Raw genomic sequence first — 27,619 nt, 5'->3', positions numbered from 1 at the left:
TGGTTGGCTTCAATTCGTTAGCAAGCGTGATTAATTTAAATAGGGCTCAGCGTCGTATCGTGTCATTTTATGTTTGTGTCAGAATGTTCTTAATTCTACCAACTTATTTAGTTTCTTGTGCTATTGTATCATATGTATCATATTATATTTGTATTTTGTGTCAGAAATAATTAACCAAAACTCACTAACTTTGTGTTGAGTTCGTGTCGTATCAAAAATTAACGCCCCTAATTAATTATTAGTGGGTGTTACCGAGGCAAATTTGGTTCATATGGTGGAGCCTGTATGCGACAACAAATCCACTTTTCTCCCTCTAATTTTTTTGTTCGAAATTGATTTTTATGTCGGCATTTGACACGTGGTGGCTGCTGTGTCTCGGGGCACAAAGGCAGCTGGCTGTGCCAGCCATATAGGCTGTGTCCCGAATTCAAAAATATGATCCAAACCGGATACATTGTAGGGCTCAACGCATTTAAAAACCCTGAAAATTATCAAATTGATCGGACATCATTTGCCTCAAAATGTTGTACTGTGGTATTTTTTGTATCCCATTGTTCATTTAATGCAAATAAGCGCGGTTTTCTTACTGAGTCTCAGTTTGTCTGGTCAGCTTAATTTCTCATGGAGCTGTTAAACTCGTCAAGATCTATAGCGTGAACGGTTTGGATCATGTTTTTGAGCTTAAAACTAGGCCAATATAGCCAACACAATATTTTGCTATGCCTTGAGGCACAGCAGGAAACCCTTCTCCGTCGGCATAGCATGCGTAGACTTTCGCTACAGACTTCTCAGTGGCATACCAATGGATGTGTAGGAACCTCGAGGATATAATAGACTATAAAAATGATCAAATTAATTCATTAATTTTAAAATAATTTTTTTAGCGATCTTTGGAAAAAATAGCACCATCGGACGATGGTAAGTAGTTGATTCGATCTTTTAAATTTTACGTTCAAGATTTAGAATTTTGAATTTTAAAGAAAAATTAGACAATTGATTGATTGAATTGATTTTATGGAAAGCAGCTTAAAAAAATATTTCGAATCATCTGTATGATTAGCCCGAAGAAAATATTTTGAATTGATTTTTTTTGAACGACATTTTTAACATTACCCTTTCTGTGATTGATGAAAATTGTGTGGGTCATACTGCAAACTAACTCATTATTACTAAAAAAATGTATTGATTCTGTGAATTTTACACATTTTTCACCAATCACATGAAATATAATATTCATCCTCTTTAAAACGAGATGAACAAAATTATTCCCGGGATAAGTGTTTTGGCATTTGCACTTTTTCTTCAGGGAGTCATATTCCTATAGTTGTTCTCCCTTCTTCTTCTTCTTTTTTTGGGTGGAGGGAGTCCTAGTTGTTTTCTATCAAAACTACGGCATTGCTCGTTTTACATTTTAGTTTTTTTTTTAATCATTATCATTTTTTTTTTCAATTATTATTCTATTTTAAAAAATTTTATTTTTATTTCTCTCTTTACTCATAATCTCAATTTTCAATTATTATATTATTTCTCTCTCTACTCACTATTAAAATTAAAATAATAAAAAATACAAAACGAACAAAGCCAGCAGGAGATTCCTTAACCAACTCCAACTCGTACAATCCCGAGACCTTGAGTGTGATGGTAGAATAATTGAAATGAGGTAGGGCATGAATAGTCTCTGAAATTTGAGAGCTGCCTGAAAAATTCAATGCCTGGGAGTTGGTACGAGGGAGCGGTGTGGCATCCGCCAGGTCTCTCCCACTCCTACCTGTAAACTTATCTACCTCTGGTCCTCTACTCTGTCTCTCTCTAGACTTCTGCTACTCTTGCAGGACTACATTAAATTAGTGATTTATTGTGCTGCAACTTGTCACGCCGTGAGTTCAGGGTTAAACTGGAGGGTCAACAGTTGAAGGGGGACAACATACTATGCAGGTGGCGGTGGCAGCTTCTGCCTTCGGTCTAAGGCGGGAACGAATTCAAGTTAGTGCGGCGGGTCCATTCAGGAGAATATATTCTGTGTCCATACCTGATCACTCCAGTCTTGGCCACTCCAACCTCTATTTTCATGAGTGTGATGGACAGATCCGACTCCGGCTTCTTGACTTCAGACGGCTTTTGGTTTGTTTTTTTTTTCCATTATTTTTCTCTATAATTTCGGACCAATAGTGTCCCCTTTTGTTGTAATGTTTTCTTGTATATATTATCTACATATTCTGGTTGGTCAAAAAAAATATTTGTTAGGCCAATTGTGAGTTTAGCTAAATGGTCGCAATCATTCACTTTGTAGAGATTGTTGAGAACATGAATCACGCCAAAAATCATTAATATTGACCACAGCCCAATGAATATCTATTCATGCGGCATTTTATTTGGGAAAAAATCAACTCAACAAACTGGATAAAATCAACTTTGTAAAAGAACTACGGAAATAAATCTATCGGTGAAGATGAATGTGATTTTTGATACATATGATTGAGGTTCTCAAAAAAATTTACAAAAATAAATGATTTTGATCATTGAACAAGAACCATCATATACCCAAAACATAGCGAACTGTACAGTGTGCGATCCTCCCTTTAAATACTCATAATTTATTTTTACTATCATCCAAAACTTAAGATCTATAATATGGAGTAATACGTAATTTAATGAAGAAATTGGCTTCCAAACACCTACAGAGTGTATGAATTAAATTATAGTATGTAACGTCACCATAAAAGCAACCTATCGTTTTTTTTAATACGTAAATAGTTAAATCTAAAATCTTATTCCATTTGTTTGAACAGCGAAAATCCAAAATCCAAGTAAGTATTCCGGTCGACCAGAATCCATATACTAATTATATGGGCATGTTTGACAATCAAAATTGAACAAAACATCATAGCTTCATTCTGGTTAATGATAGATCACCCAGGTTTGGGTTCGGGTTCGTAAGAGTGACAATTGTCTTATGAAGACTCGATTTCGCTACGACTTTGATGGGTTCACTTTTTTTAAGCCGCTGCATGTCCATGAGTCGTTGGCTCATTCTTCAACATGCACGTGATCATACTCCCGGACTCCTCCCACTGCCCCGGGGGTGAATGACTTGGTACAATGACCAGAACAAAGGGTCGCAATCCCACGAGGGTTGCTAATTCAAAAAACTGTTCTCAGTTTGGATTGCAGCTTTCAACTTATCAGAATCGCAAGAAAATCGCCGATTAGCCTTACGACAGTGAATTCCTTTTCCAGGCCCTGTACACGCCGCTCGTCAAAACTATGAGAGCTGGTCATGCCTCAAGTTGTTACCTTAATCGTAGTGAATTCTATCAATATAAAAAATGAACCAGAGAATACAGGGGAAAAAATCACATATGAAGGAGTTATTTTAATTAAACTTTAACTGACAAAATTATTTACAAATCATCCAAAACACTTGTACAAGCTTTCATTATTGTAAGGAAGCCTCGCCAACAATGAAACAACCGTGACAGTTGATCATCGACATCCACATGTGCTTCTCCAACGTATAATCATTTGATCAATTTTTAGTTTTTTTTTTCTCATATAATATACATCAGTAGGGGGTTAGCGGCATGGGTGAATTTACCATAAGCATAGGTGGGTCACGTGAACTACCTGCGATTTTCGGATATTTAAAAAAAAGAAGAGCTAGTGTAAGTAATATATACTTAAACTACACAAAATATAGTAGACAATGCAACTTGTAGTAGTGGTAAGTGCTTGATCCTTCGTGTAGGAGAGTTGTGTTCAAGTCCTTACGGTGTCTTTCGGCTCTCTTTTTTGGTTATGATGCTTAAATGGTTTTAAAACAATTTTTTTCTTCTAAATTTTCAGATAATTGGGAGTTGAAACATGTCCAATAAGTACTTATACTTATAGTAGAACTAGAAAACCAAAAATACCTCTGTATGCATTACACAAAATGTAATACTATATAATGAACTACAAATACACAAATACTAATATTTACACAAAATGTAATACTATATAATGAACTACAAATACACAAATACTAATATTCCATTAATTTTATTCACTATCCTTTGTTTAAATATTTTTACTAAGGTTGTGCTTCCAAAGTGACCCATCAACGTGAGATTTTTAGATCTACCACTGGTTAGCATAATGTTAGTTTGTTAGTCAACAAGAGATTCAAAGGCTCTCTATAGTCTTGAATTCCAAACCTGTTCTCTGTGGGACTCGAACTCAGATCACCATTGAAGAAAAAAAAATTGAGACAATCAACTTGACAAATTTGATTTCTCGATCAATTTATAGCTTTTTTTTTTGACATGGGATCAATTTATAACCGGATATACCCTTTACACGATTTACAGTAATTGTGATATTTGTTGTCAGGTGTGCAATTTTAGTCATTTTTCAGTTGTACTATTAGATGCACGCGGTACCTGTAACGGTCCAAAATTAAACTAATTTACACTAGTTAAATCCCAAACAACCAGTTGCGCTGCTGGCCAAAACACAAAAACAAACCCCTCCGTTTTCATAATCATCAGATCTGACAACTTCGTCGAATCCAATTTCCAGCATATTAAGCTCTCGCTCCAAATACAGTCTCTGTGTGGGCATCGGAGAGACGTTGAACGCAATGGACGCCTTGAGAAGGCAAGCGAGCAAGCTCAGAGATCAAGTCGCCAAACAACAGCAGGTAGACAATCTCTTTTTTCCATAGCTTTTCAGTTTAATGACTGTATTTATTTACAGTCATCAAACCGAGACACAAATTGAAATCTAGAATTCAGAGTATCTCCATTGGTTTCTGAAAATGCGACGTAGCAATGTGCTCAAACGGTTAAAGAGGGGTTAAGAGAGAGAAATTTGACTTGAGCCATTCTTTTTGGGGGCTCATTTCAAGGGAGAACTAGAGATGGTCACAGGAAAACATGGCTTGAGCAAAATCTTGTGCCAAATGTGGCAAAAAATTTAGCTAAACTACTATTTGGCTTAGGGTTTGGATTTTTTTGTTTTTAGTTGAGATTGTGATTTTTTGTTTTTAGTTGAGATTGTGCCGAATTACGACTTTGTAAGAGGAAGTGGCACAGGGTTGGAGATGCTTTGAGGGAGTGGATTTTAAGGCAATGGCATTTCGAGTAGTGCTAATTCTATGCAATCATGTTACTAAGAGATAATTGAGTATGCCATGATGTTGTCAGTATCTCATGTAGGCCTTTGTGGCCTTGGCCTCTAAATTGACCTTTACGACCTTCTAAAATATCTTTTAGGCCATGATCAATGCCCCAGTTGGTTCTATGCATGAAAGTTGTGACCTCCTTTCAGGAAAAGGATTGCGTTTGCTAAAAAATGGCGTGCAATATCGTTCGACCATGGACCCCGGTTATTGGATCTAAATCTTTGCCGGAAAGCCAAAAATTCCGCATATTTCGACAAATTCTTGGTGAAAATGGGTTGCTCTCTAAGAGATCCCCCACCCATAGGTGCACCAAACCAAGACTAACCAAGCCTTAAGTCCCAATAAATTGCAATCGCCTACGAGAATCCGTTGTCTCGGTTGTGTTCCGTTGAGGGTATCATGTTTCATGATATCCAAGAAACCTAGCTCTTTTAGAAATACCACATCTAAAGTCAATTTTGGCTCTTCCCTTGGTGTTGTCGTCTATCATGATCATATCATTCCTTCAAACTACTACATCGACCGATCTAATACAAACATGTCCAAACCAACTTAATATATTCTCTGATGTTATCTCCATTGGTGCCACCCTCCTATCCACGAAATTTATCGTTTCTAATTCCATCTTGCGAAGTTTTACCACACATCCATTGTTGTTTTTAAGTAGCCGAACACTTGGTGCCGTATAACATGACTGTTCTTATGGCGGCATAATAGAATTTCTCCTTCGACTTTGTGGGTATCCCTGTAGGATACAACACACTCTAGAAGCCTAGAAGCATTTCGTCACTTGACCATTTAACCTGTACTCCATGCATCCCATCCTACGTCATTTCCTAATCCTTGCTAATAATTGAGCCAAGATACTTAAAACTCTTGCTTGTTGATAACTCTTTATTTTGGAGCAGGGACGGATCTAAAGGGGGGGCACGTGCCCCACTCGAAAAAAAAAAAAAAAATAAAAAAAAAAAAATAATAAAAAAAAAAAAAAAATATATATATATATATATATATATATTGTATAAATTAGCATAATTATGAAAGTGTGCTAATATATAAACATACACACTTGCATATATCTCGAAAATATACATATAGAATTAGTTTTATGTCTAAATTTCATCATATAGTGCATTTATATTTGGTGTTTTATGAGTTGTTTGTCTATTTGGAGCTATTCTTTCTTGATTCTCTTTATTTTTAACCGTCTTGGGAGAAATATTTTAAAATAAGTCATGAAGAAAACTAGCTCGATCATTCTAAAACTTGTCGATGCGCATTTAAAACATATTTTAAAATTTTGTATGAGATTTTGTGCTGATTTTTATCTAATTTAACTCAAAGTACGCATTATAAACTTTTGTAGTTAGTAATGCATGTCTTAATTTTGTACGATCTTACTATGGTTGACTAAAAAAATGAACTTTCACCATTATGATTAACAGGTGCCCCACTAAACTATATTCTTGGATCCGTCCCGATTTGGGAGGGTCACAAAACTAACACTTTGACTACCACTAAACGTACACTCCATGTATTCCGTTTTGCTCCTAATGATCGTAAATCCTTTTGACTCCAATGCTTCTCTCCAAGCTTCTAATTTAGCATTATCACTTCTTGCGGTTTTATCTACTAATTGAGCCAAGATACTTAAAACGCTCGCTTGTTGGTAACTCTTTATTTTGGAGGGTCGCAAAACTAACATTTTTGACTACCTCTAAACATACACTCCATGTATTTCCGTTTTGCTCCTAGTGATCGTAAATCCTTTTGACTCCAATCCTTCTCTCCAAGCTTCTAATTTAGCATTATCACTTCTTGCGGTTTTATCTATTAAGACATCCATAAACAACATACACCATGGGGTAGCATCCTGAATATGTCTAGTCAATTCATCCAATACCAAGGCAAATAGATAAGGACTAAAAGTGGACCTTTGGTGTAATTTTTCTGTGATTGAGAATTTGCCCTTTTGTCGCTCCCTTTCTTTCGAAGACCACCAGATAATGTGTCTCTAAGCACCTAATCTTATGCTTTTTTCTAAGTCAATGAAAATCATTTGAAGGTCCTTTTCTCTCTATACTTATCAACTTCTCTCCTTACCAACTAGATTGCTTCGACAGTTGATCTACCAGGCATATACCCAAATCATTTGGGGCATTGCAGGATAATGCACTATAGAAGGTAGCACCTCTTGTGTGCAAGATTTTCTCAATGCGTTGTTATAAAGAAATCAAGAAACTCAATTGGCAATATTGAAAAGAAGGTCTAACTTGTTTGAAATTTCGTAGCCACTAGCTTGGTAGAGTCGGGACCATTGCAATTCCAAACATTTGTGGGCGAGCAATCGTGACAAAAGGAGGAGAGGGGGATGGAGAGAGGGAAGGAAAGAGATGTGGGATAGGTTATGAAATAATGTGACTTCAGCATTTGGTCTTGGATATTATGAAGAATCTTATGCTGAACAATCCGAGAACAAATTTTCCTGTCTTAATACTGCTTTGCATTTGTTACTTTTTTGGTCGATTATAACTAAATTTGTGATGTTTATGCAAGTTCAGGCTGTAATAAAGCAGATTAGCGGAAGTGGTTATGAAAGTTCTGATGTAATGGTCATCGATGAGGTTGAGATGCAAAGACACCAGCAATTGGAGAAATTGTACAGGTCTACTCGTGCGGGAAGAGTAAGATTTTCACCTTTTAAAACTGTTTGGGCTGCAGATGCAAATCAGAAGTGATTAGGAGGAGGCCAGTTTTGTATTCTTAGGCAGGCATAGCATGTAATGAACTTATATATACCTTAAGTATCTTAACAAGTCAGATGTAGGGAGATACTCGTTAGAACCCACGATAGGTATTGAGCTTGATTTTGCTATGTTGAATGGATATTGGATGTCGCTGATATGGAACATGACTTAATAACTGTTTGACTCATACCCTTGTTCTTTTAATAGTAATGGAAACTTATGACTACTTAATGTAATCCTAGACTAATAGTGAAGAAATATATTATCCCATGGGATGGGTAATCCCATTAGACTTATATTCAAGGGATTAATGATACCACAATGCACGTGGTATTGTAATACCACACTTCGTGGGATTATATATCAAATGCTTGTTTGGTCTGGGCCGTTAGAATTTCAACGGAACACTGGATATGTTGCATATTTTGAATATATTGTGCAATTCGATGCTCATATCTGGTCAAACAAATGAGCCCTTTGTTTCTAATGCAAATGCTTGTCAACTGACAAGGCTCCGAACTTGTTAGGTGTGTGCCATTAATGTTTCGCATAATCGTTCTGCAGGATTTTCAGAAAGAAATTGTTAAAGCGGCTGAAGCGTTTACTACTATAGCGTATAAGCATATCGAAACAGGTAGAGTACCTGTTATGGGGGATATTTTTTCAAATGAACTGCACGAGTTGGTTTATCTAAGTTTATATTGTTTTAAGATACAATGGACAATTTACGTGTTTGGCCTAACCGTTGGAGTCTTAATGGTAATCAGGAACCAAGTTGTCTGAGGAATGTTTCAAATATGCTGTTGAGAACAGTGATGACAAGATTCTAGCTAAGGCTGCCTCTCTATACGGTGATGCTTGTAAAAATGTGGAAAAGGAGCATGAGGACTTAAACATGCAATTATTTTCTCAGGTTTGTGGTCTCTCTATGGTTACTCATCATCAAATCAATTGTGCTTCATCTGGAATGATTACTTGTTAATTAGCCATACATTTCAATTACATAAATGAATTATATCATTTGATGATTCCTTATTGACTTCATTGGAGCTGTTAATTAGTTGCACATAAAATATGTAAGCCACTAATTTGGTTTCCTCGTTTCATTCTTTGATTCGTTTATACTGAATTCCGATATTCTTTCACCCCTAAGATGTGAAGTTAGAAGGGCCTTGTTTCTGTCTGTTGATGCATATGTGCATGGCTCATTATTTTACTTGCCAAGACTTGAACTAATTTACTTGGAAGTTTCTTTCAGTTTTGCTACTTAGGGGTGAGAATAGGAAAGCAAAACGGCCATTTTTCAGAAAAGAAAGGTTGCTAATTTTACTCAGATTGGTGCATGACCGTGTCAAAGTCTGGAACAGAACTCCAGTTTGCTCTAGATTCTCCCAGTGGTTGATTTTACCATATGGTAAGTTGGAGCATTGTTATGCCCTGTAGCTACCTTCATTAGGTGTCCCCGATAGAGCTTAAAACCACCCTGGTGGATATGCGCTGGGCTTCTCTCCTTTACGATAGGTTTGGGGTATGCAGAACTCAGGCGAGTTATTGGAATGTGCAAGCTTTCCTGGCATTTTTGGATGACATTTAGTCTTTTGGATATTCTTTTTGTAAGGTTCGCCTTAAAACGGACAAGAGGAATTCTCTTTATTTCTTCCACCATATTCTATTCCAAGGCAAAGAGAAAGGGCAGCTACAAAAATGTTGAAGTGCCATCGCCGCATTTTTTTTTACTTAAAAAAGTTTGCTTTCTTCGAATTCAGATTTGATCCAAGTATTACAAGTTACAACCAAGTCATAATACAAGTATGAACTTCATGATTTCCTTTCAAGATAAACTTACACAGTATTTATACCCAGATTATAGAGCCATTGAGAGCAATGGCAGCTGGTGTTCCATTGGAGGATGCTCGGCATCTTGCTCAACGTTACAGTCGAATGAGACAAGAAGCAGAGACACAGGTAATCAGACAACTGGCTTCCTTTACCTGAGGAATTAATTTTCCTTAAGTTCTACTTGAGAGTATAGGTTGACTATGATTCAGTTTAGATTTGTTATCATAATCTCATAGCGCTTATTGACCATTAAAGCAAACAGGCAGCAGAAGTTTCCAGACGACAAGCTCGAGTAAGGGAAGCTCCCATTCCTGAAAATGTGACAAAGCTGCATGCGGCAGAATATAGAATGCAGGAACTGAAAGCAAATATGGCAGTACTGGGTAAGGAAGCAACAGCTGCTATGGCTGCTGTGGAATCTCAGCAGCAAAGGCTGACATTCCAGAGGCTTGTTTCGTTGGTATGTTTGCGCTTGTGAATTATTTTGTCTCATAAATCATACAGAGATCTATATTTACTTTGGTTTATGCTTCTTAAGGTTGAAGGAGAAAAATCATATCATGAGAGAGTAGCTGCCATTCTTGGTGAGGTGGAAACTGAGGTGAGTTTTTAAGTTCTTTTTTCGGTCCAAGATATAAATATTGGTCGGTTAGAACAATTTCTGTTCATGATGGCCTGGAATTTGGTGGTGGTAGATGGTCTCAGAGAAACAGCGGAAAGAGTCTGCTCCCCCTGTAATTCCGTCCACCAACAGCTCAGAGAACACAAAGTACTTCTTGGCCGAGGTATCTTTGAAATTAAATAAATTTCTAGCGTTGCTGCTGTATATTTTCAATCCAATTAGTTTCAGGAAAGTATTTTTGGGTGACTTTTTCATTAATACTTGTTGGTATTTTTTAAAATTATTTTGGATATGTTTTGAAGTTGCAGTGATAACAGTACTATGTTTATGAAATTTACTCGTTTAAAAAAAATATGAAGGTCCTTAAGGGTGGAGGGAAATGGAGACAAATGGGGTAAGCTGACCCCACTGCCATCCAATTTTCAATGGGGATATTTATGCTTCACACCCAAATTATGCTAATTGACGCCACTTTAAATTCTCAATTTGCCCCAATTCGTTTTAAAGTTGAGTGATTTAGAAATTAAGGAGCGCAAATAGATTCTCCTCTTCTCCCTCAAAGACAAATCCCAAAACCTTATACTGGTGATATTACTTCGGAGATTTGCCGATTGATTTCTTGATAATCAAACTTAGGGTAAGTTTGAATCATGTGTTCTTTTTTTCTTGTGAAATTGATATTCTCATACTGTAAAGCCCTCTTCTAAATTTAGAATCATTAATCAATGAAGAACACAATCATGATGGGGTCTAGCAAGAGTTATTGTGGGTGCTATGCAAAAGTTTATGTAATTTTGTTTTGGACTTTCGGTGTGTATTTTCGGGTGTCAAGTAAATTGGGGCTCAATAGAATGATGTTTGGTAGGTAAAATCTGTTGGGTTGCTTTTTTTGTGTATTACTTTTTTGATAAAATGCCTCATTGAGCTCCCATAAATGTTTAATAATCATTCGATTTAGTTGTGTACATAGAGAGCGATATTTTTGATAGCATTACCAATGAGATTGTGTTTGAAAAGTCGTAGAAGTCAATTGTAAAACAAAGCTACGTTAATTTATCAATATATATCAACTTTTTGATTTACTTGTTAACCTAATTGTTTATTTCGATTAGCAAATCAGAAAAGTGAATTGCATAAAGTTCTAATTTTTGACCCCACGAATAAAAAATCCTGGCTCCGCCCCTTTTGATGCTGGATGGTAGATTCAGTTGATATTATTCATTCTTATCAGTGGCGAATTAAAGATTTATGTGTACTGGTAGAAAAATCTTACCTAGAACCGTACATGGTGCTTCACAAGGTTGAGATACGAAGGGAGAGAAGCATGCAGTTAAATGGGGATGAAAGTGGTGCTGGATAGAGATCAGGAGAGACTGAGAGAGGAGAAATTACGGCAAGTATGCACTAGGGGCTTATTAGGAAATAAAGTCAATGGGGAGGACAACTTGGAAAATAGAGTTGAACCCATTGCTAAAATTACTACTTTAAAACACCTTAGTGGGGTAGTTTTTAAGAACCTCTAGGAAACTATCAGTAAAAGGAAAAGTTTTTGAAAGTCAATTGCCCACATTCGCACATTTGTAGTTCCGGGCCTTCCGGCCTTGTTTCACATGCTATATGTCAACTGCCGAAAAAAATCATCTAATATGTATTAGAGCGTGATTGGCTGAAGTATTGTGCTCAAATCATGCAGGCAACACATGCTTTTGATGCAGCATCAGAGAAGGAACTGAGTTTGGGAGTTGGTGATTATGTTGTTGTTCGGAAGGTTCTGTCTTCTTTTCCGGTTAATCTCTATATTTTTTTTTGAAATTTTTTTTTCTTCTTTTTATTGTACTTCACTGCCTGACAAATTTCTCCTTTGTCAGAAAGGACGAATGTGTATGAACAATTTTTGAAAGAAAATGTCACGTTGGAACAGAATTTTAACTTCCTTCTATACATTATATTGATTATGTTTCAGGTGCTTCTTTAAGTGTTCAGATATTTTTCAATGTTTGACTCCAATGTGAAATAAACTTCTTGAAAACAATTTTTTCTTAGTTATACGTATTTTTCTCTTTGCCTTATACTGTGATATGATTTGATGCATCAATGTCTTTCGAATAATATATTGTCATTTGGCTTCTCTTGAACATTTTCACTGTTCTCGAATATTACACTATCCACCGAATTCTGCACTATTTTATGTTGAATTATCCTCAGAATTCAAGCACCATAACATTTATTTGTTCCATAACTGTGCCTGAAAGGTATATATTGTGTTGTGCATCAGTTTTGATCATTTTATTTGGACATGCAAACAGCTGAAGCTTTCAAATACCATTTTGATAATTTATGCTGTAGATTGAAACCTAGCCATAATTTTAAATTTAGTGATAGTGGTATTGTATTACTTAACATGTCTGCTCAGGTGAGCCCATCGGGATGGTCAGAAGGAGAATGCAGAGGTAAAGCCGGCTGGTTTCCATCAGCATATGTGGAGAAACGCCAGAGGATTCCCAACAGTAGTGCAACTACTGAAGTTTTCTGAGATGTGGTGTTAGCTGGTACTTTATTTCATCCTCCAAGATTGGATGTGTGCTATAGTGGATACTCTATTTGGCGTTTTGCACATTGTGTGCGACTCTTATGTCTTTTTTTCCCCTAGACTCCAGTGAATTTTCTGATCATGCATGTGTATGTTTCGCATTTTAGTCAAACACATACAACTTCAATTGCTGAAATAATGTTTCTTTGTTGCTTGCAATAAACATGATAAGGAAGTGAATGGTAATTATAACAATGTTATCGTGCTCGAGTACTAAATGGTTTGAGTGACCAAATAACCTGTCTAATTTATGGAATGAAAAAAGATTACGCAAGATATAGAGTCTCACATGAAATAGTACTTCCATAAAAATTGCTTACTCTTGTCGCAGGATTCGTTGTATATAGAATTTAAGGCTTGGTTTACGTTGGCAAAAAAGGGGTTGGCAGCATCTGACATTAAATCACCTTTTCCAGCTGGCTTTAGGTTTTTACCCTGTTTGGTGTAGAACTCCAAACATGAGGCGCTACCTATCTCTGCTGATAATACATTCCAGTATACCTCAAATTCTGCTCCAATTCCTTCCATCACCAGCTGAATCTGAAAGGTCATTACCCTGTAGACTGGGTACATGCCTGACTTGATAATTTGCATGAAATCGTTATCTCCTACTTAAACCCATCTCTTCATGTATTGTTCTCCACCATAATTCTATGGATAAAGCTTGGCTTAACTACATCTAATTGAAGCTTTCCAATACATAAGAGGTCCCAGTCCATGCTTCCTAGCTTAGAGAGGTAGGATTATCATTTATGCATACCTTCTATCTTGCTCCACATGCCATCTTGACTGTAAATGCTGGTTTTGATAATGGCTGGAAACATAATTATCTAGTTCTTATTGTATATTAAAATCCTGTTGTTGGTGCTAAAGAGGTCTCTTCCCAACGTTTTTGAAATGCTGGAATTCTTCTATCTGAAACTGCATGGACTCTCCATGATGATGCTCTTACGCTTAATACTTGCTTTCTTCCCTGATACATGTCGGCGAAAGCTGGACGTTAGCTTTGGGCATGTGGTTGACATTCTGTTTTTGCTATATGCATATTGTCAACTTGTTTCATCATACGGATTGCACTAAGACACCATGCTTGATCGTTTTTTTCTTGCAAATTGATCTTCCACCTGGTGCATTTAATTGTACTTTAGTATCTGCTTCATGCAAAAAATCTAATCTGGTTACTTTCATATGTTTCGCTAATCAAAATAGCATGTTACATTTTTAGAGGTAATATTTCACCAAGGTTTTGAAGAAGTTCATCAGGCTGAACTTGCATTGAGAAATCAACCGACTTTGTGGATACAAATTTATGCCTTCTTTAGTGTTACCATGTGTCTCTGTATTTTTTCCCTAGGACAGCAGTTTAATGTTGGCAACTTACTGTAAATCACCATTGCAATTGGTAATGTGTCACCAATGATCTATCTATTGCCACCCACACAGCGTTCCACAATTCCACTTTAAGGTGAATTAAATGAAAGTTGTCTATCTGAAGATACTAGTCACCATTGTCTATATTCTCCCTCTGCTACTTGTTTTCTGGGAACAAATCCTTCCGACTAGAGAGTGTAGTATAGACTGTCAGATTCTCTCTCTCTCTCTCTCTCTCTCTCTCTCTCTCTCTCTCAATGCAGCTATACACCCTCTCCTATATCCGTAACACTATTTACCAAGTCATTTCTCGCCTTAATCTACTTCATGTTGGCCTCAGATTGTCATGATTCCATTCACTATCAGAAGTATATAGTAGTTAAGTTGGCAAAATAGTACTCATGAATCCATAGGAGCCAAATTAATGGATAAACTTATGTCCATTAACTCATTGGCATGCCTACAATGAGGAAGTCATATGAAGTGCAACAAGAGATGCGTAAACCCCATCAGTTATCTTCATGAGGACCTCATGTTTTCCCTTCTCAGCAATCACACCACTCTTCATAACCGCGATTATATCTGCTCCCTTAATCGTTGTGAGTCGGTGAGCGACGACAACTGTTGTCCGGTTCACCATCACCTGATCCAACGCATCTTGAACCACGCTCTCCGACTCTGCATCCAATGCACTCGTTGCTTCATCAAGCAATAGGATCTTCGGGTCTTTCAGTATCGCCCTTGCAATGGCAATCCTCTGCTTCTGCCCACCTGACAATTGCACCCCTCTTTCCCCTACGTTTGTGTCATACCCATGTGGCAATCCTGTTATGAAGGTGTGTGCATTTGCAGCTCTCGTTGCTGTGATGATCTCTTGTTCGGTAGCCTCTCCTTGCTTCCCATAAGCGATGTTTGTTCTGATTGTTTCATTGAAGAGTATTGGTTCTTGGCTTACGAGTCCCATTTGTTGCCTCAGCCAACTCAGTTTTAACTTTTGGACATCTGCCCCATCTAGAAGTATATGGCCAGAGTCAGGATCATAGAACCTCTCTATTAGGCCAATCACTGTGGATTTTCCGCTACCACTCTCCCCGACAAGAGCAACTGTCTGTCATAGAATTGCAAGCTAATTATCCCATAAATTGTAACAATCAATAGGTTAAATAGGAAAGGGGGAGGGGGGATTCACAATGAAACATTTCGGAGTGGTTAAGAAGACTTCTGATTATTTACCTTTCCAGAAGGAATGTTCAAACATAAATCTCGGAAAATTTGAACATCGGGTCTTGTCGGATACTTGAAGCTGACATGTTTTAACTCAATATCACCCTTTACAATTTCTAGGGTTGCACCCTCAGTGCTACTTGAATCAATCTTGGGCTTTCTGTCAAGGATTTCAAAGATAGAAGCAGCAGAATCCTTGGCTTTGGTAGTGTCTGGAGCCAAAGCAGTACTCTGGGAAACGCCCATTGCTGAGATTGTCAAAGCAAAGAAAACCTGCAATTCAATGGTTAGGACGAGCATGTCATATACGACCTTTTTGGTGTTGTTTTCATTTTATTTATTTATGATATGTTGTTTTTTCTTTTTCATATATGTCAAACAACAATGGAAATTATGAACACACTACTTTATCAAGTAAATTTTCATTTTTGCACAAAAAATAGTTTCCAAAAATTCCAGAACATCATTACGGTGTTTAGTAAAAGGTGAGCTATTTTAGGCAAATTTTCTCAAAAAATGCTTTCCAATTCTGCTAAAATTATGTTTTCTATTAATAGAACACTACCAAATAGCACACATATCTTACTTTACCTTGAAAACTTCTCCAAATGTAGCTTTGCCATGTTGCACCAAAAGAGCTCCAATGTAGAAACAAAAGGCATTTGTACAGTATAGTAAAAAAAAGCTGGAGCCAAAACCAGCACCACTCACAAGTCCCGTCCTAATTCCATGTTTCTGGGGTCCCTCACATTTTCTTTGGTACATTTCCATCACCTTCTTCTCGGCACAAAATGATGCAACTGTTCTAATGCTGCCAACGGCATCATTTGCAACTTGGCTTGCATCTTCGTACATCACCTACAACATTTAGAGAACTTTTAGGCTTAGTTTAGATTGCACTTTATTTTCTTTTTAATATTTGGGGTGGGGGAACTGGATTGTGATTCTGGGTTTTCATAGTTACATTGTTTGGAATGACACCTTAAAATAGGCAAATAATCTACCACCTACCCAAGCTGGAATCATGTTTTGTTTTGACTACCTACCCAAGTTGGTATCTTGACTACACCCTTCCTTGGTATCCTCCAAATCCAACTCAATAGATGGTGTAGGAATTCTTCAGACTTTATACGTTAGATTACCTGGTATTGGATTCCTAGTAATGAGAATACCGTTTCGGCATTCCCTATGGTAATTGTGAGTCTGTGACCATTAGTTCTAAGCTGTATTTGAATTAGAAGTATGAGTATTAAGGATCAATTCCGCCAACCTACCCCTCCCTTCTAAGTGCCAACTGCTAAGCATAAATTTTAAAAAAATTCTTTGGCCAAAACTGTTACTATAAGGGACTAACCTTTGCATCTTCGCTAAACCCTTTCAAGGATTTCATTTGAAAGAATCCTTGCAAACCCACCAAGGGCAACACCAATAGAATGATGAGAGCTAGTAGCCAATTAGCTGTGAATGATATGACAAGTCCTGCTATAACTGTTGCTATGTTTTGGACAACTTGGGCCAAAGCATCACCCACAAGACTCCTCACTGTTGAAGCATCAGTCGATAACCTTGCACCAACTGCACCACTGAAAAGGAATAAAAAGTTTCACTTTGGATGCCCTAATGAAAAAGAACGTTTGAAGAAACATTAACTCATAAACACACCTTGAATTTTTGGGGTCATCAAACCAAGCAATTTCTTGGTTCACGACCTTCTCAAAACACAAGGATCGAATCCGCTGTATCAATTTCCCACCTGCAACTCCGAAGAAGTAATTCTGAAATGGAACGACTACTAGAGTAACTAACCCCAGGGTGACATACATACAAGCCCAAAACACTGAATCCTTTTTGAGCTCACTCTGAGGCTCGTAAAAAATTTTAATGGCTGTTGAAATTAGGAGTCCGTATATGGGGAAGATTACACCGTGTATGGCTGCAGCGATGGATCCAAGCAGCAAAACCAGCAACTCAGGTTTGTTGAGATAGGCCAGCCGCCTAATGGATACTTCGCGAGGTTTCTCTACTTCTATTTCTGTGTGAAAGAATCCAATGGGGGCAGGAAGTGGAAAGCTCAACGAAAAAGACCGCCGGCTACTTGATGAACCTCTACTTATGGATCTCCCCATGGGTCCTTCCACATCTTGTCTTGTATCTGGATTATCTTTTTCCATTCTTTGTGGATCTTCTCCTTTATTGGCCCCTTCTTGTAAGTGAACTAGCTGGGAGTAAGCCCCGTCTAGAGCCTTGATCAATTCAGTATGAGTTCCTGGCAATAAACATTTAGGCTTTGACTTGGCGAATTTATAGTGGTGACACTTAGTTCAAAAATGATATCAGGAGATAGGTCAGTGTAGGAACATTGGTAGTATCACGTGATAAGTATTGGAAATGGGGTGATGCGGTCATTAGTATTATGAGCACGGAGGCTTTTAATGAGCAACAAAATGGTTACAATATGCCTTTTGCACAAAATTATGACATGGAAGCATACCATTACCCTTCTGAATAATCATCGGCAACATGCTATAGTTGGTAGGAAACTGACCTTATTGGTTTTGGACTGGGTTTTGAATCAGCTACAGTCCGATACACATCACATCATGATTGGCTAATACACTAGCAAATGTCATTGCCAACCAAGATGAGGGGTGTATTGGTATAGAGAGTTAAAAGACTGATACAAGCGATAGATATCAAATAAAAGCTGTAGTTCCAAATTCAAATCAATTGGACTACTAATGTGGTACCTTGCTCCACGATTTTCCCAGATTGTACCACTGCTATAAGGTCGGCATTTCTGATAGTCGTCAAACGATGTGCGACGACTACGGTAGTTCTACTTGACATAATGTTTGTCAGTGCATCTTGTACAATCCGTTCTGATTCTGCATCCAGGGCGCTTGTTGCTTCATCAAGAAGAAGGATTTTTGGGTTTTTTAAAATGGCTCTTGCAATTGCTATTCTTTGCTTTTGTCCTCCCGATAGTTGAGTTCCATGCTCTCCTACCATGGTGTCAAGCCCCTATATACAGATGTCATTTCTGTGGATTAGTCATCAATCGGAAGTTCTAGCATTAGAATATTGTAGTCTATATAACCTATCAACAGACTCTGTTCACGTATACATGCAGTATTGCAGTTGCTTAGCTAGTGTAGGCAGGTCTCAAGCTTAACTTGTGGTGTAAAATGACATGCATTTATTGAGGTATACAACCTAAGTCGGACATTTACCTCAGCACACATCAACATGGGACATGGACGCAACATGGGTATGGACACGAGACATCCCATTTATTAAATCCAAGATGAGGATAGGGAATCGGGATATAAAAAAATACTCCTATATATTGTTACATATTTTTATCTACTTTCCATATGAATACAATATACACAAACTAATGGAAGTAGTATGAGTATCCCTTATTCAATACGAAAAATCTTTTGATATATAATAATGCACCCCAGAGCAACTCACTGACATAGAAGTAAAACAAAAAATAGCTCATGGAGTCACTAACTTGGAACTTCATTAGCAAAGTACTGCAACTTAGTCGAGAACTTATTTCCAAATGTGTGGATATACAACAATATTGTCCTTCCAAGCCGTTAGTTTTGTGTGGAGTCTGTGGACACAGGTTGTGTCCCTTACTTCTCTGAGAAAGGATTAAAATAGACAACAAATGTACTCTACACAGTTTCAAACACGTATGAGAGAAGGATTGTGTGGGTGGGCTTGGGCCGCATTTAGCGATCAGTTTGGGCGAACCACTCAAGCTCGAAACTTGCAATAGAAGCACGGGGAGAAAGACCACTTGTAGTACCTCTGGTGCTGCTGCATTAGCTGACATTGGTGGTTCAACGAAAGACAATGAGACAAGTCCCTACTGGCAACAAACAAGGCTTGTTGGCTTTTGGTAGTCAGGAAGTGAGACCTTGTCAACTACTTAGTTTAGTCTTCTGGACAAAGAGAAAGCACAACAACTGTCGATCTGTGGCTTTGAACCGATTGGAGGGAGTTCTAACGATCGTAGCATAGGCCGAGCTGGGAACTCAATGAGACTTTCCAGCTAGGGATGGTGGGTTTAGCCCCTATCGCTCCTCCTTAAGAGCCCTTAATGCATTTCCGTGCCTAATATATATCAATATCTATCTATCTATGCATGGACATATATATGCAAATATATACATATATACACATCTGTATTTGTCACAATTCACATGTTACATTTAAATACCTGTGGAGGTTTGGTAGGTACTTGAATTAATCACTTTGTCATGGCAACATGAACCATTTCCTTAGATAACTTAGACTGCAAATTAGAGAAGAACCTTCTTTCCGCATGACCTATATACTATAGAACCTTCTTAGGCAATTCAACAAGTGGAAAAAACGGTTTAACCTTTGGTAGCTTGTCGATGAACTTCGCAGCATTAGCAAGCTCAATCGCTGTCCTAATCTCCTCATTTGTAGCATTTTCCTTCCCATAAGCTATATTCTCCCCTATTGTCGTGGCAAACAAAACAGGTTCTTGACTAACTAGACCCATCCTTTCTCTTATCCATTTGAGCTGAAACTGTTTGAGATTGACACCATCTACAAGAACTTCACCAGCGTCAGGGTCATAGAATCTCTGCAACAGACTGATAACTGTTGACTTCCCACTTCCACTTTGCCCAACTAAAGCTGCAGTTGTACCACTTGAAACTTTTAAGGAGAATCCAGAAAATATCTCAACTTCCAGCCTGGACGGGTATCGGAAGAACACATCTTTCAGTTCTACTTCACCCTTGATATCTTCCATTACCATCCCACTGTTGTCATATGCATCAATCTTTGGCTTACGCTTGATTGTCTCAAACATCTTGTATGCTGCAGCTTGCCCTGCAGCAAATGCATTCAAACACGGAGATGTCTGGCCCAATGACCTAGTCCAAGAGTAAGAAATTTGTTAGTTGGTTAGAAGTCTATTTGATTTCGTATTGGCCTATACTGGAAATATATTTTCTCTGTGTGAGCCATGGTGAGTTTTTAAGTTGGAAATTCAGAGCATAGAAGCAAAAGAATTAGGCGGAACGAATATGGTTTTCTTCAATGCTTACGAGATTTTTTTACTTACATCCCACCCATCATGATCACCATGATGATGTTGATTACTACTCCACCATTATATCCTTCCTCAATGATCAGTTTTGATCCGTACCATATGGCAAGTCCGTAACTGCTGAAAATTATCAGTAGCAGTGTACCGAGTCCTATGCCTGAGGCCAGCCCTTGTTTAACTGCAGTGGCATAAGCAACCTGTAGTTTGCTGTTGTACTTATTTATTGCTAGGTTCTCCCCGGTGAAGGATGCCACCTTGCATAATTGACGAAGTAGATAAAAAAAAGGTCAGAATTGTGGTCAGATTTTACATCATTTCATGAATTTTTTCCAGGTCGAGTTCCTTACTGTTCGAATGGCTCCGACTGTTTGTTCAACGACATTACCAGCCTCGGCATAAGCAAGTTGTCCGCGGCTAGACATTTTCGTCATGATTATCCCCATTGCTCCTCCAGCAATGACTAGAGGAGGAAGGCATGAAAGCAAGACTAAAGAGAGAAGCCACCCTCTTGCAAAGGCAATGGTGAAGCCTCCAATAAATGTAGACATGAGTTGTATGAACTTCCCTACCTGTCATAGTCAGTTTTTGGGAAATGCTGTCTGTTAGTTTGTGTATAATTCAGGTAGAAGTACAGGAAGGACAGAAAAGTGTATCATTATCAGAATGGTGTCCAACCTTTTCGCCCATAGCATCTTGGATGAGAATAGTGTCACCAGACATTCTGCCTATGACCTCTCCAGTGGTTGTTTCGGTGTCAAAGAATGCAATGTCCTGCCTTAGTATTGTTTTCAAGTACAACCCTCGTATGCGTGTTGTCTGTCTTTCTCCGGTAACCATCCAACAGGACACCTCTATATTGGATTTAGGAGGATTCATGCTTCTTTAATTCAGAGAAATAAAAATACGAACGAAAACGACTTCGAAAAATTTATAGTGAACTCTACAATAACTATACAAATAGTACACATAATTTGCTGTGCGTGTAAATGGAATGCCCCTCCTTTCTTTCTTTTTTTGTTCACCTTTACATCTGAAATTGTTCATCTTATTCAGTCCATTTGTATCAATATAGTTGTTCTCATTTGGCTGCCATGAAAGAAGCTTTGAGGTGGGTTATTGAGCACCATTTTCATCATTTTAACATCATCACCTACTCCTCTTCTTTATTTCAGCTGCTGGACCTGTGATTACATCCAAAATTCTGCTTCCCCTTGGTCACTTCTGCAATTTACCACAAGCAGCCCCTTTCTGCTTTGCTACCTTGGGGAAATAGACAAATGCTTTGTCTAGTTGTTGCTATGGCTAATTGGGCTGCGTGCTCCCGAATCCACTCCGAGAGACACTGCTGTTTCCATAGCTGCTTTGGATTTGATGTATTTTTGGTCCTCCTGGTGTAATACTTTTCTGGTTGCCAACTCTGTCGTTTCTGATGTTCCTGTTATTGTTTGTGGTTCGAGTCTTTGCTTTTACTCCTATGTCAGGAACCAGGTTTTAAATATAGACCGTTGCGTACCGTATCAGCCGTTACGTAACGGGTTTTGGACGTTTGTTACTGTTATTTACCCTATTTATTGACTGAAAATGTCTGTTATTGGCCGATAAACGACTGTGTCACCAATGGCATTATGTATCGACTGAAACCCTGGTCTGACCACTGTTCTTTCTTATATATCTGTCGATGTTCTTTAAGATTACTATTCAACTAAGCCAGTTCTCTAGTTCATAGTTCAGAGACTCACAGTAGATAATTTTACACTAGCCCCACCAACAACGTTTTACTAGACCTATAGCCCTTGTATGCAGGTTTCTCTCTCGCTGAACCACAGAGTCCATTGGCTACTCTTACTTGCGTGTGCCACTGCCACTCGAAACTGGATCCCACGTGAGGGGAAAATTGTTTGGTGGTCTTTTAGAGCACCGCCACGTGAAATCAGCCACTTTGGTTTTTGAACATCGACATAAGCCACTCGACTTGGACACATTTTTAGCCATAGTTTGGGCTACAGTAACTATTAAGATTATTTTTGTCTATTTGAACTATAGTTAGTTTTCGATTGCTTCATTTTTGTTTCTAAATTTTCTGATTCAACTTGATAAAAGGAATATGACAAGAAAAATATTGTGTCCAAACGCTAAAAAAAAGTTGGATAAAGAGAAAAATAAGTAGTCAAATTAATAATGTTTTTTGACTTATTTTTTGTTTTTAATTTTGTTCAGATTTTTGTTGTCGTTCTGATTTCTTTGTCAGGGTGAATCAGAGAAGCCAAATGTTTTGACTAAAGCCCACGCAAAAGCTAAAAAGAGTCCACAAATAGTTTCAGTCACTTGAAAAAGTCATTACTACTATACTAGATAAGAAGTTGCGGTGTTCAAAAAGGTGATTCATTTGTGCCAAAATTGCACGTTGTTCATGCTGATCATACACGGTTTGACATTTTAGCATGTTACTCTAATTAACAAGTTTTGACATTTTAGCATCTTGTTCACACTAATTAACAATTTATTCATACTATTTCACTCACAATCAACAATCAAAATCGCATCTTGTTCATACTAATTAACAACTTATTGATTAGTGTGAACAACTTACAGTTCATAATCAATAATTTATTCACACCTCCTTATTCATTAATGTGAATAACAAGTGTACCAGAGCATTTAAACCCATAGGAAGTATTCCCTCCGTTGTGCAAAGTAGGTTCCTAACGAAATTAGGTGAATCTTAAAAATAATATATTTATAGAAATATTTTTTGTGCAATATGGATCTTGTTTGATAGTGTTCGAGGAGATCTTTCTAACAGAGCAAAAAAAAAAGTCAAAAATATTATTTTAATAGATACATTATTTTTGAGTTTGAAAATTATACGTAGTTTCGTAGAAGACCAACTTTATGGGATGAAGAGAGTAGGTGCAACGGTAACTGCACTATATATAGACGGGAAAGTGAAAGTTGTAGCATCTCCACTAGATCATCCCCGCAACGTGTTCATTTACTTGTCGAACTAGACATCCCTAAGTTCACAATAAGAACAAAGTCTAAGCATCTCCACTAGACATCCCCTCAGTCCATCCCACAACCATTTGTCTCGCTATTTTTGTAAGTTGGTATTTTTTCTTACCAACTAAGTCTAAGCATCTCCACTTGACATCCCCTAAGTCCATCCTATAGCCATTTGTCCCGCTATTTTTGTAAGTTGGTATATTCTCTTACCAACTAGGTACATCCACTGCCATTTGTTAACATCAAACAAAGCCATGCCATCTTAACTTGGTGCCAAACCAAAGACGACATTGCCAATTCTCTTACTTAATCCAAGCCATTTAATCTACTTTAAAAAATGTGATGAGTTTAATTTAACGACCTGAAATTTGCAATTGCGTTAAAATGATACCGAACCAGTGCACCCACGTTAATTTTTGGATTTTTGATACTGTGACAAGCCAAAAATATAACGACCCGCCCCAGCCGACCTGCTAACCGTTCGCTTAACCACGTGGCTCAAAAGATTAATATCAAATTATACAGTAGCTGGTGGGCATTTACATATATACATTTTAACAATTCCACATCTCTCCGACGCAGGATTAGGGGTTCTCACAAAACAAACGACTTTTGGCAATGCCATTTTCCTTTTTTATGTTTATGCTTAGTAACGGAAATCTATTCAAAGAAAGAAGGCATAGCAGTCAATAGTCATCATTAATAATGTAATAAACTAGGGCTAAAACAAGCAGAAGAAAAAGATAATCCGCACTTACGTAGAAATGAAGCAATTCCAGCACCAATGGCCAAGTAGAAGAGCTTTAGGGATACCTGAATCCATGAGGAGGAGGCAACAAACGTTAGAATCAAATGAGGGGCCAACAATGTAGCGGACCGATGTTTTTGCAAAGAAGGCCGCCAAGGAACAAAACACTTTTTGTATATTTACTTTTTGGCTCCTCGCTTTTTGAGTCTTGTCATGGTATGGTAAAAGAGGTGCGACGGTACCCGGACTTGTAAAACATATGGAGACAGTTGTGCATCTTTAGTTTTGTTGATGCTATGCCTCCAGCGAGTTCAACTTGGCCCAGATCAACAAAAGCTAGTACAAGATATATATGCTCTGCCAAATTGACAAACGAATAGCATATATACTGGGACAGTATTCCTAGCTAACTACTTCCAGATATTCAGTGCCTGCCCCAGAAACGAGGCGGAACAATTTTGGTTTCCCAGAAACGAGTTCGACTGCTCTTTCGATGTGCTAATCTAATTTTTCTAACAATACCGATTTTTGCCAATATACAAAAGAAAAAAAAATCTATAATCCAAGTTTAGCCCGCGGATATATATTCAGTTCAAATTCCTACTCTGCATTAATAAACTCTCAAAACGCCTAGGAATGCAATCAAACTTTATAATAGAGTATCCTTTCTTCCTAACTCGAATAATGCAATACTGGGGAAAATAAATCTCTAAAAATGAAGGCAATATTGCCACGTTTCTCCATTTCATATTTGTAATTTTGTTCTTGTAATATTATAGGGATTGCCCGTGCCCAAAGACACGAAACAATGCGTTTTGAGCACAAAAAGTTTTTATCATAAAAAGTTTTTGTTTTCGATCCCTCATCTCACCAATGATCATCCAAATCACATAAATTCGAGCCAACAAATTCAACTCAATACCATGTTGCATTCATAAGATCCTATGTTATTTTCTTTTCGTATATGACCGTAGGAAAATCAACCAAAAAGGAAACAAATTAAAAGCAAATATTGAATTGAATGCAAGGAAATCAACTTTAGACAGAAATCAATTATTGAGTTGATTTAAATTAAAAAAGGTAATCAAACTTTTTAAGGAAACAACCTAAAAGCTATGTTACATGGATCCTTCATTTTGGCTCAAGTACTCGTATCGATGTGTCCGACACCTACATCCTTTTGGACACTCGGATCCTTTAATTGTTAAGATACTTACAGAAAAAGAATATCAAATTAGCTAGAAAAGCGGTATTTCGAGTATTTCACATAGACTGAAAATAGGAAAATAACAAAAATATAATTTTCTTAACCCTTTATTGTTTAAATACATTTGTAAACGTAGTTTACGGTACATAATCTGAAAAAATTATGCAATATATAACATAAACAAGAGTTTAGGACGTGTACTCGTACCCAAGTTGGGGACACATATTCATGTATCCTAAGATTTAAGTTTAGAAAGGTCCGATACTTAGACTTGCAACCGCACCCGATACTCGAACCCGAGTCCATGTAACATAGCCTAAAAACAATCAATTGAAAGAATTTACCAGTCATAAAGTTAGGAGGTTTATATTAGAAAGTATGCTCTCGATCGGATGAATATGATCTATTGAAAATTTGATCCGATGATTGTAAAGGGTATTGGGTTTGTATGGGTAGATAAAAACTGCTCTATTTTATAATATAGATTGTAAGACCAAATAGGTGATCAATGAACATTTTAGATTTTTTAAGGATAAAAAAAGGGCTTTTAAGGTGGGAAGGGCCTCTGTCTAACTGAAAGGAAGGGAGGCGGCTAGCGATCATACGGTTTATTTTTAGATAAAAAAGGGAGGGAAAGGCCAACCGGACAAGCATAACAATCCTCCCTATGCATTGACAACTGCACACATGAAAAATACATAAATATTTTTATTTCCTTTCTCAGAAAATTAATGGGTGGAAAGCATTTATCAGAGGAAAAAAATCACCAAGGGATTCTATATATTATGCTAATAACACCTTCAGTAAATAAGTATCTCCAAAGATCTTTTCTCCTGGCATGTTTGAAGATGCAAAAAGATATGCTTGGCCAAGTTGAAAATGAAAAGTTACACTGTGTTTGGATTGTCAGTTTCTGAAGGGACTGATGGAGATATAAAGTGGAGGTGTAAAGAGATACCAGTAGAAAACAATGAACAAAATAGTCCAAATTAAGTATAAATCACCAAATTCATGATCCAATCTTGGTAAAAACAAGAAAGAGAGAGAAAGAATTTCAAGTCCATTTAGTTCACTTTTAGTACAGTAGTTCTTAACATTCACCATCACCCGAGGGCGGTGGTTGGCTTACTTACTCCCACACGATCCGGTGACTAGGAGGATACGAGCCCAAGCAGGCTGATATGTATGAGATTAGCCTATCCTGATGGCTGATGTATTTTGAGATTAGCCTATCAAACCTAAACCGAGGGAAGGAGAGCCGAAAATCCGAAAATCTCTCAAATACGATAACCATCTTGCTGGACCGACCTAATCCGGCTCCTTTAAATTCTAGAGTGAATTATTACGCATCGATTTTTGTCTTACCTTTTTTCAAGCTTAAAAAAAGTCCTTCAAGTTAACGCGAGAATCTGCCCATCTGCCACCTCTAGGCGAGATCCCAACATGTTTCTTTATACAAACCCTTTATTCTCTTTGTTATAACTCTTTCCCCTACTTTGTTTGGTGAATGGTGAGTGCATGATATCTTTTAATGCAAGTATTGCAATCCACATCAAATCATGGTTGGAACGTCACGAGCCTCATGACTAAAAGCAATCCCACACAAGAAAACTCTGAAAAACAAAAACAAAATCAAGAACGATAAAAACCCCCCAAAAAAGAATTAAATTACCTTAGAAACTTCATGCAGAACATGGGAAGGATCAGAGGTACCGAAGGAGTTAATCACATTGCCGAAAATCAACGTCAGAAAGGGCTGCGCCAACCCATTCAACGTAGCCGAGATCGTCCCGACGATCATCAACCCGGTATCCAGCCTATCCCCGAGCGAGAAAAGCCTGTAGAACGCCACCTTCTGATCTCCTTTTCCATCTCCTCGCTCTCGTTGATCCTCTCCCATTGCACGCACGTATAATATTCGAGTGTTGTGTGCAAGTGCGTGTGCGATGATGTATCACAAAGTGATAATATATACTGTATATGGGAAGAGGAGAGGGAGAGAGAGA

General features: G+C 37.7%; 2 protein-coding genes across 6 annotated transcripts; one reads left to right on the top strand and one right to left on the bottom strand.

Moving 5' to 3' along the window:
* The first annotated feature begins 4,465 nt into the window (after positions 1–4,465).
* LOC131312383 (SH3 domain-containing protein 3) lies at positions 4,466–22,342 on the top strand. Of its 4 annotated transcripts, XR_009195852.1 has the most exons (12): positions 4,466–4,678; positions 7,723–7,845; positions 8,473–8,542; positions 8,676–8,821; positions 9,772–9,873; positions 10,010–10,207; positions 10,286–10,348; positions 10,443–10,532; positions 12,063–12,137; positions 12,783–12,918; positions 13,408–13,526; positions 21,828–22,342. XR_009195852.1 is itself a non-coding variant. In XM_058340086.1 (11 exons), the coding sequence occupies exons 1-10, from the start codon at positions 4,619–4,621 to the stop codon at positions 12,900–12,902; spliced, it is 1,047 nt and encodes a 348-aa protein (XP_058196069.1). In that variant the 5' UTR covers positions 4,467–4,618; the 3' UTR covers positions 12,903–12,918; positions 21,828–22,342. The 4 variants fall into 4 exon arrangements, 2 of the variants coding, with proteins under 2 accessions (XP_058196070.1, XP_058196069.1); XR_009195853.1 differs by lacking the exon at positions 13,408–13,526 and having other exon boundaries at positions 12,783–12,987; XM_058340086.1 differs by lacking the exon at positions 13,408–13,526 and having other exon boundaries at positions 4,467–4,678.
* On the bottom strand, positions 14,710–27,619 carry LOC131312373 (ABC transporter B family member 9). Of its 2 annotated transcripts, none has more exons than XM_058340074.1 (12): positions 27,286–27,613; positions 24,417–24,471; positions 21,331–21,506; positions 21,003–21,224; positions 20,671–20,909; positions 19,954–20,479; positions 18,302–18,575; positions 17,217–17,820; positions 16,909–17,137; positions 16,146–16,412; positions 15,564–15,827; positions 14,710–15,438 (listed from the first exon to the last, which is right to left on the bottom strand). In XM_058340074.1, exons 1-12 carry the CDS (start codon positions 27,511–27,513, stop codon positions 14,791–14,793), a joined length of 3,732 nt encoding a protein of 1,243 aa, XP_058196057.1. In that variant the 5' UTR covers positions 27,514–27,613; the 3' UTR covers positions 14,710–14,790. The 2 variants fall into 2 exon arrangements, with proteins under 2 accessions (XP_058196057.1, XP_058196058.1); XM_058340075.1 differs by having other exon boundaries at positions 15,242–15,434; positions 27,286–27,619.

The sequence above is a fragment of the Rhododendron vialii genome, chromosome 13a, assembly GCF_030253575.1.
Source record: "Rhododendron vialii isolate Sample 1 chromosome 13a, ASM3025357v1".
In the NCBI taxonomy this organism is placed as follows: Eukaryota; Viridiplantae; Streptophyta; class Magnoliopsida; order Ericales; family Ericaceae; genus Rhododendron; species Rhododendron vialii.
The sequence above is the reverse complement of the archived record's forward strand: the minus strand, read 5'-3'. Positions and strand labels throughout refer to the sequence as shown.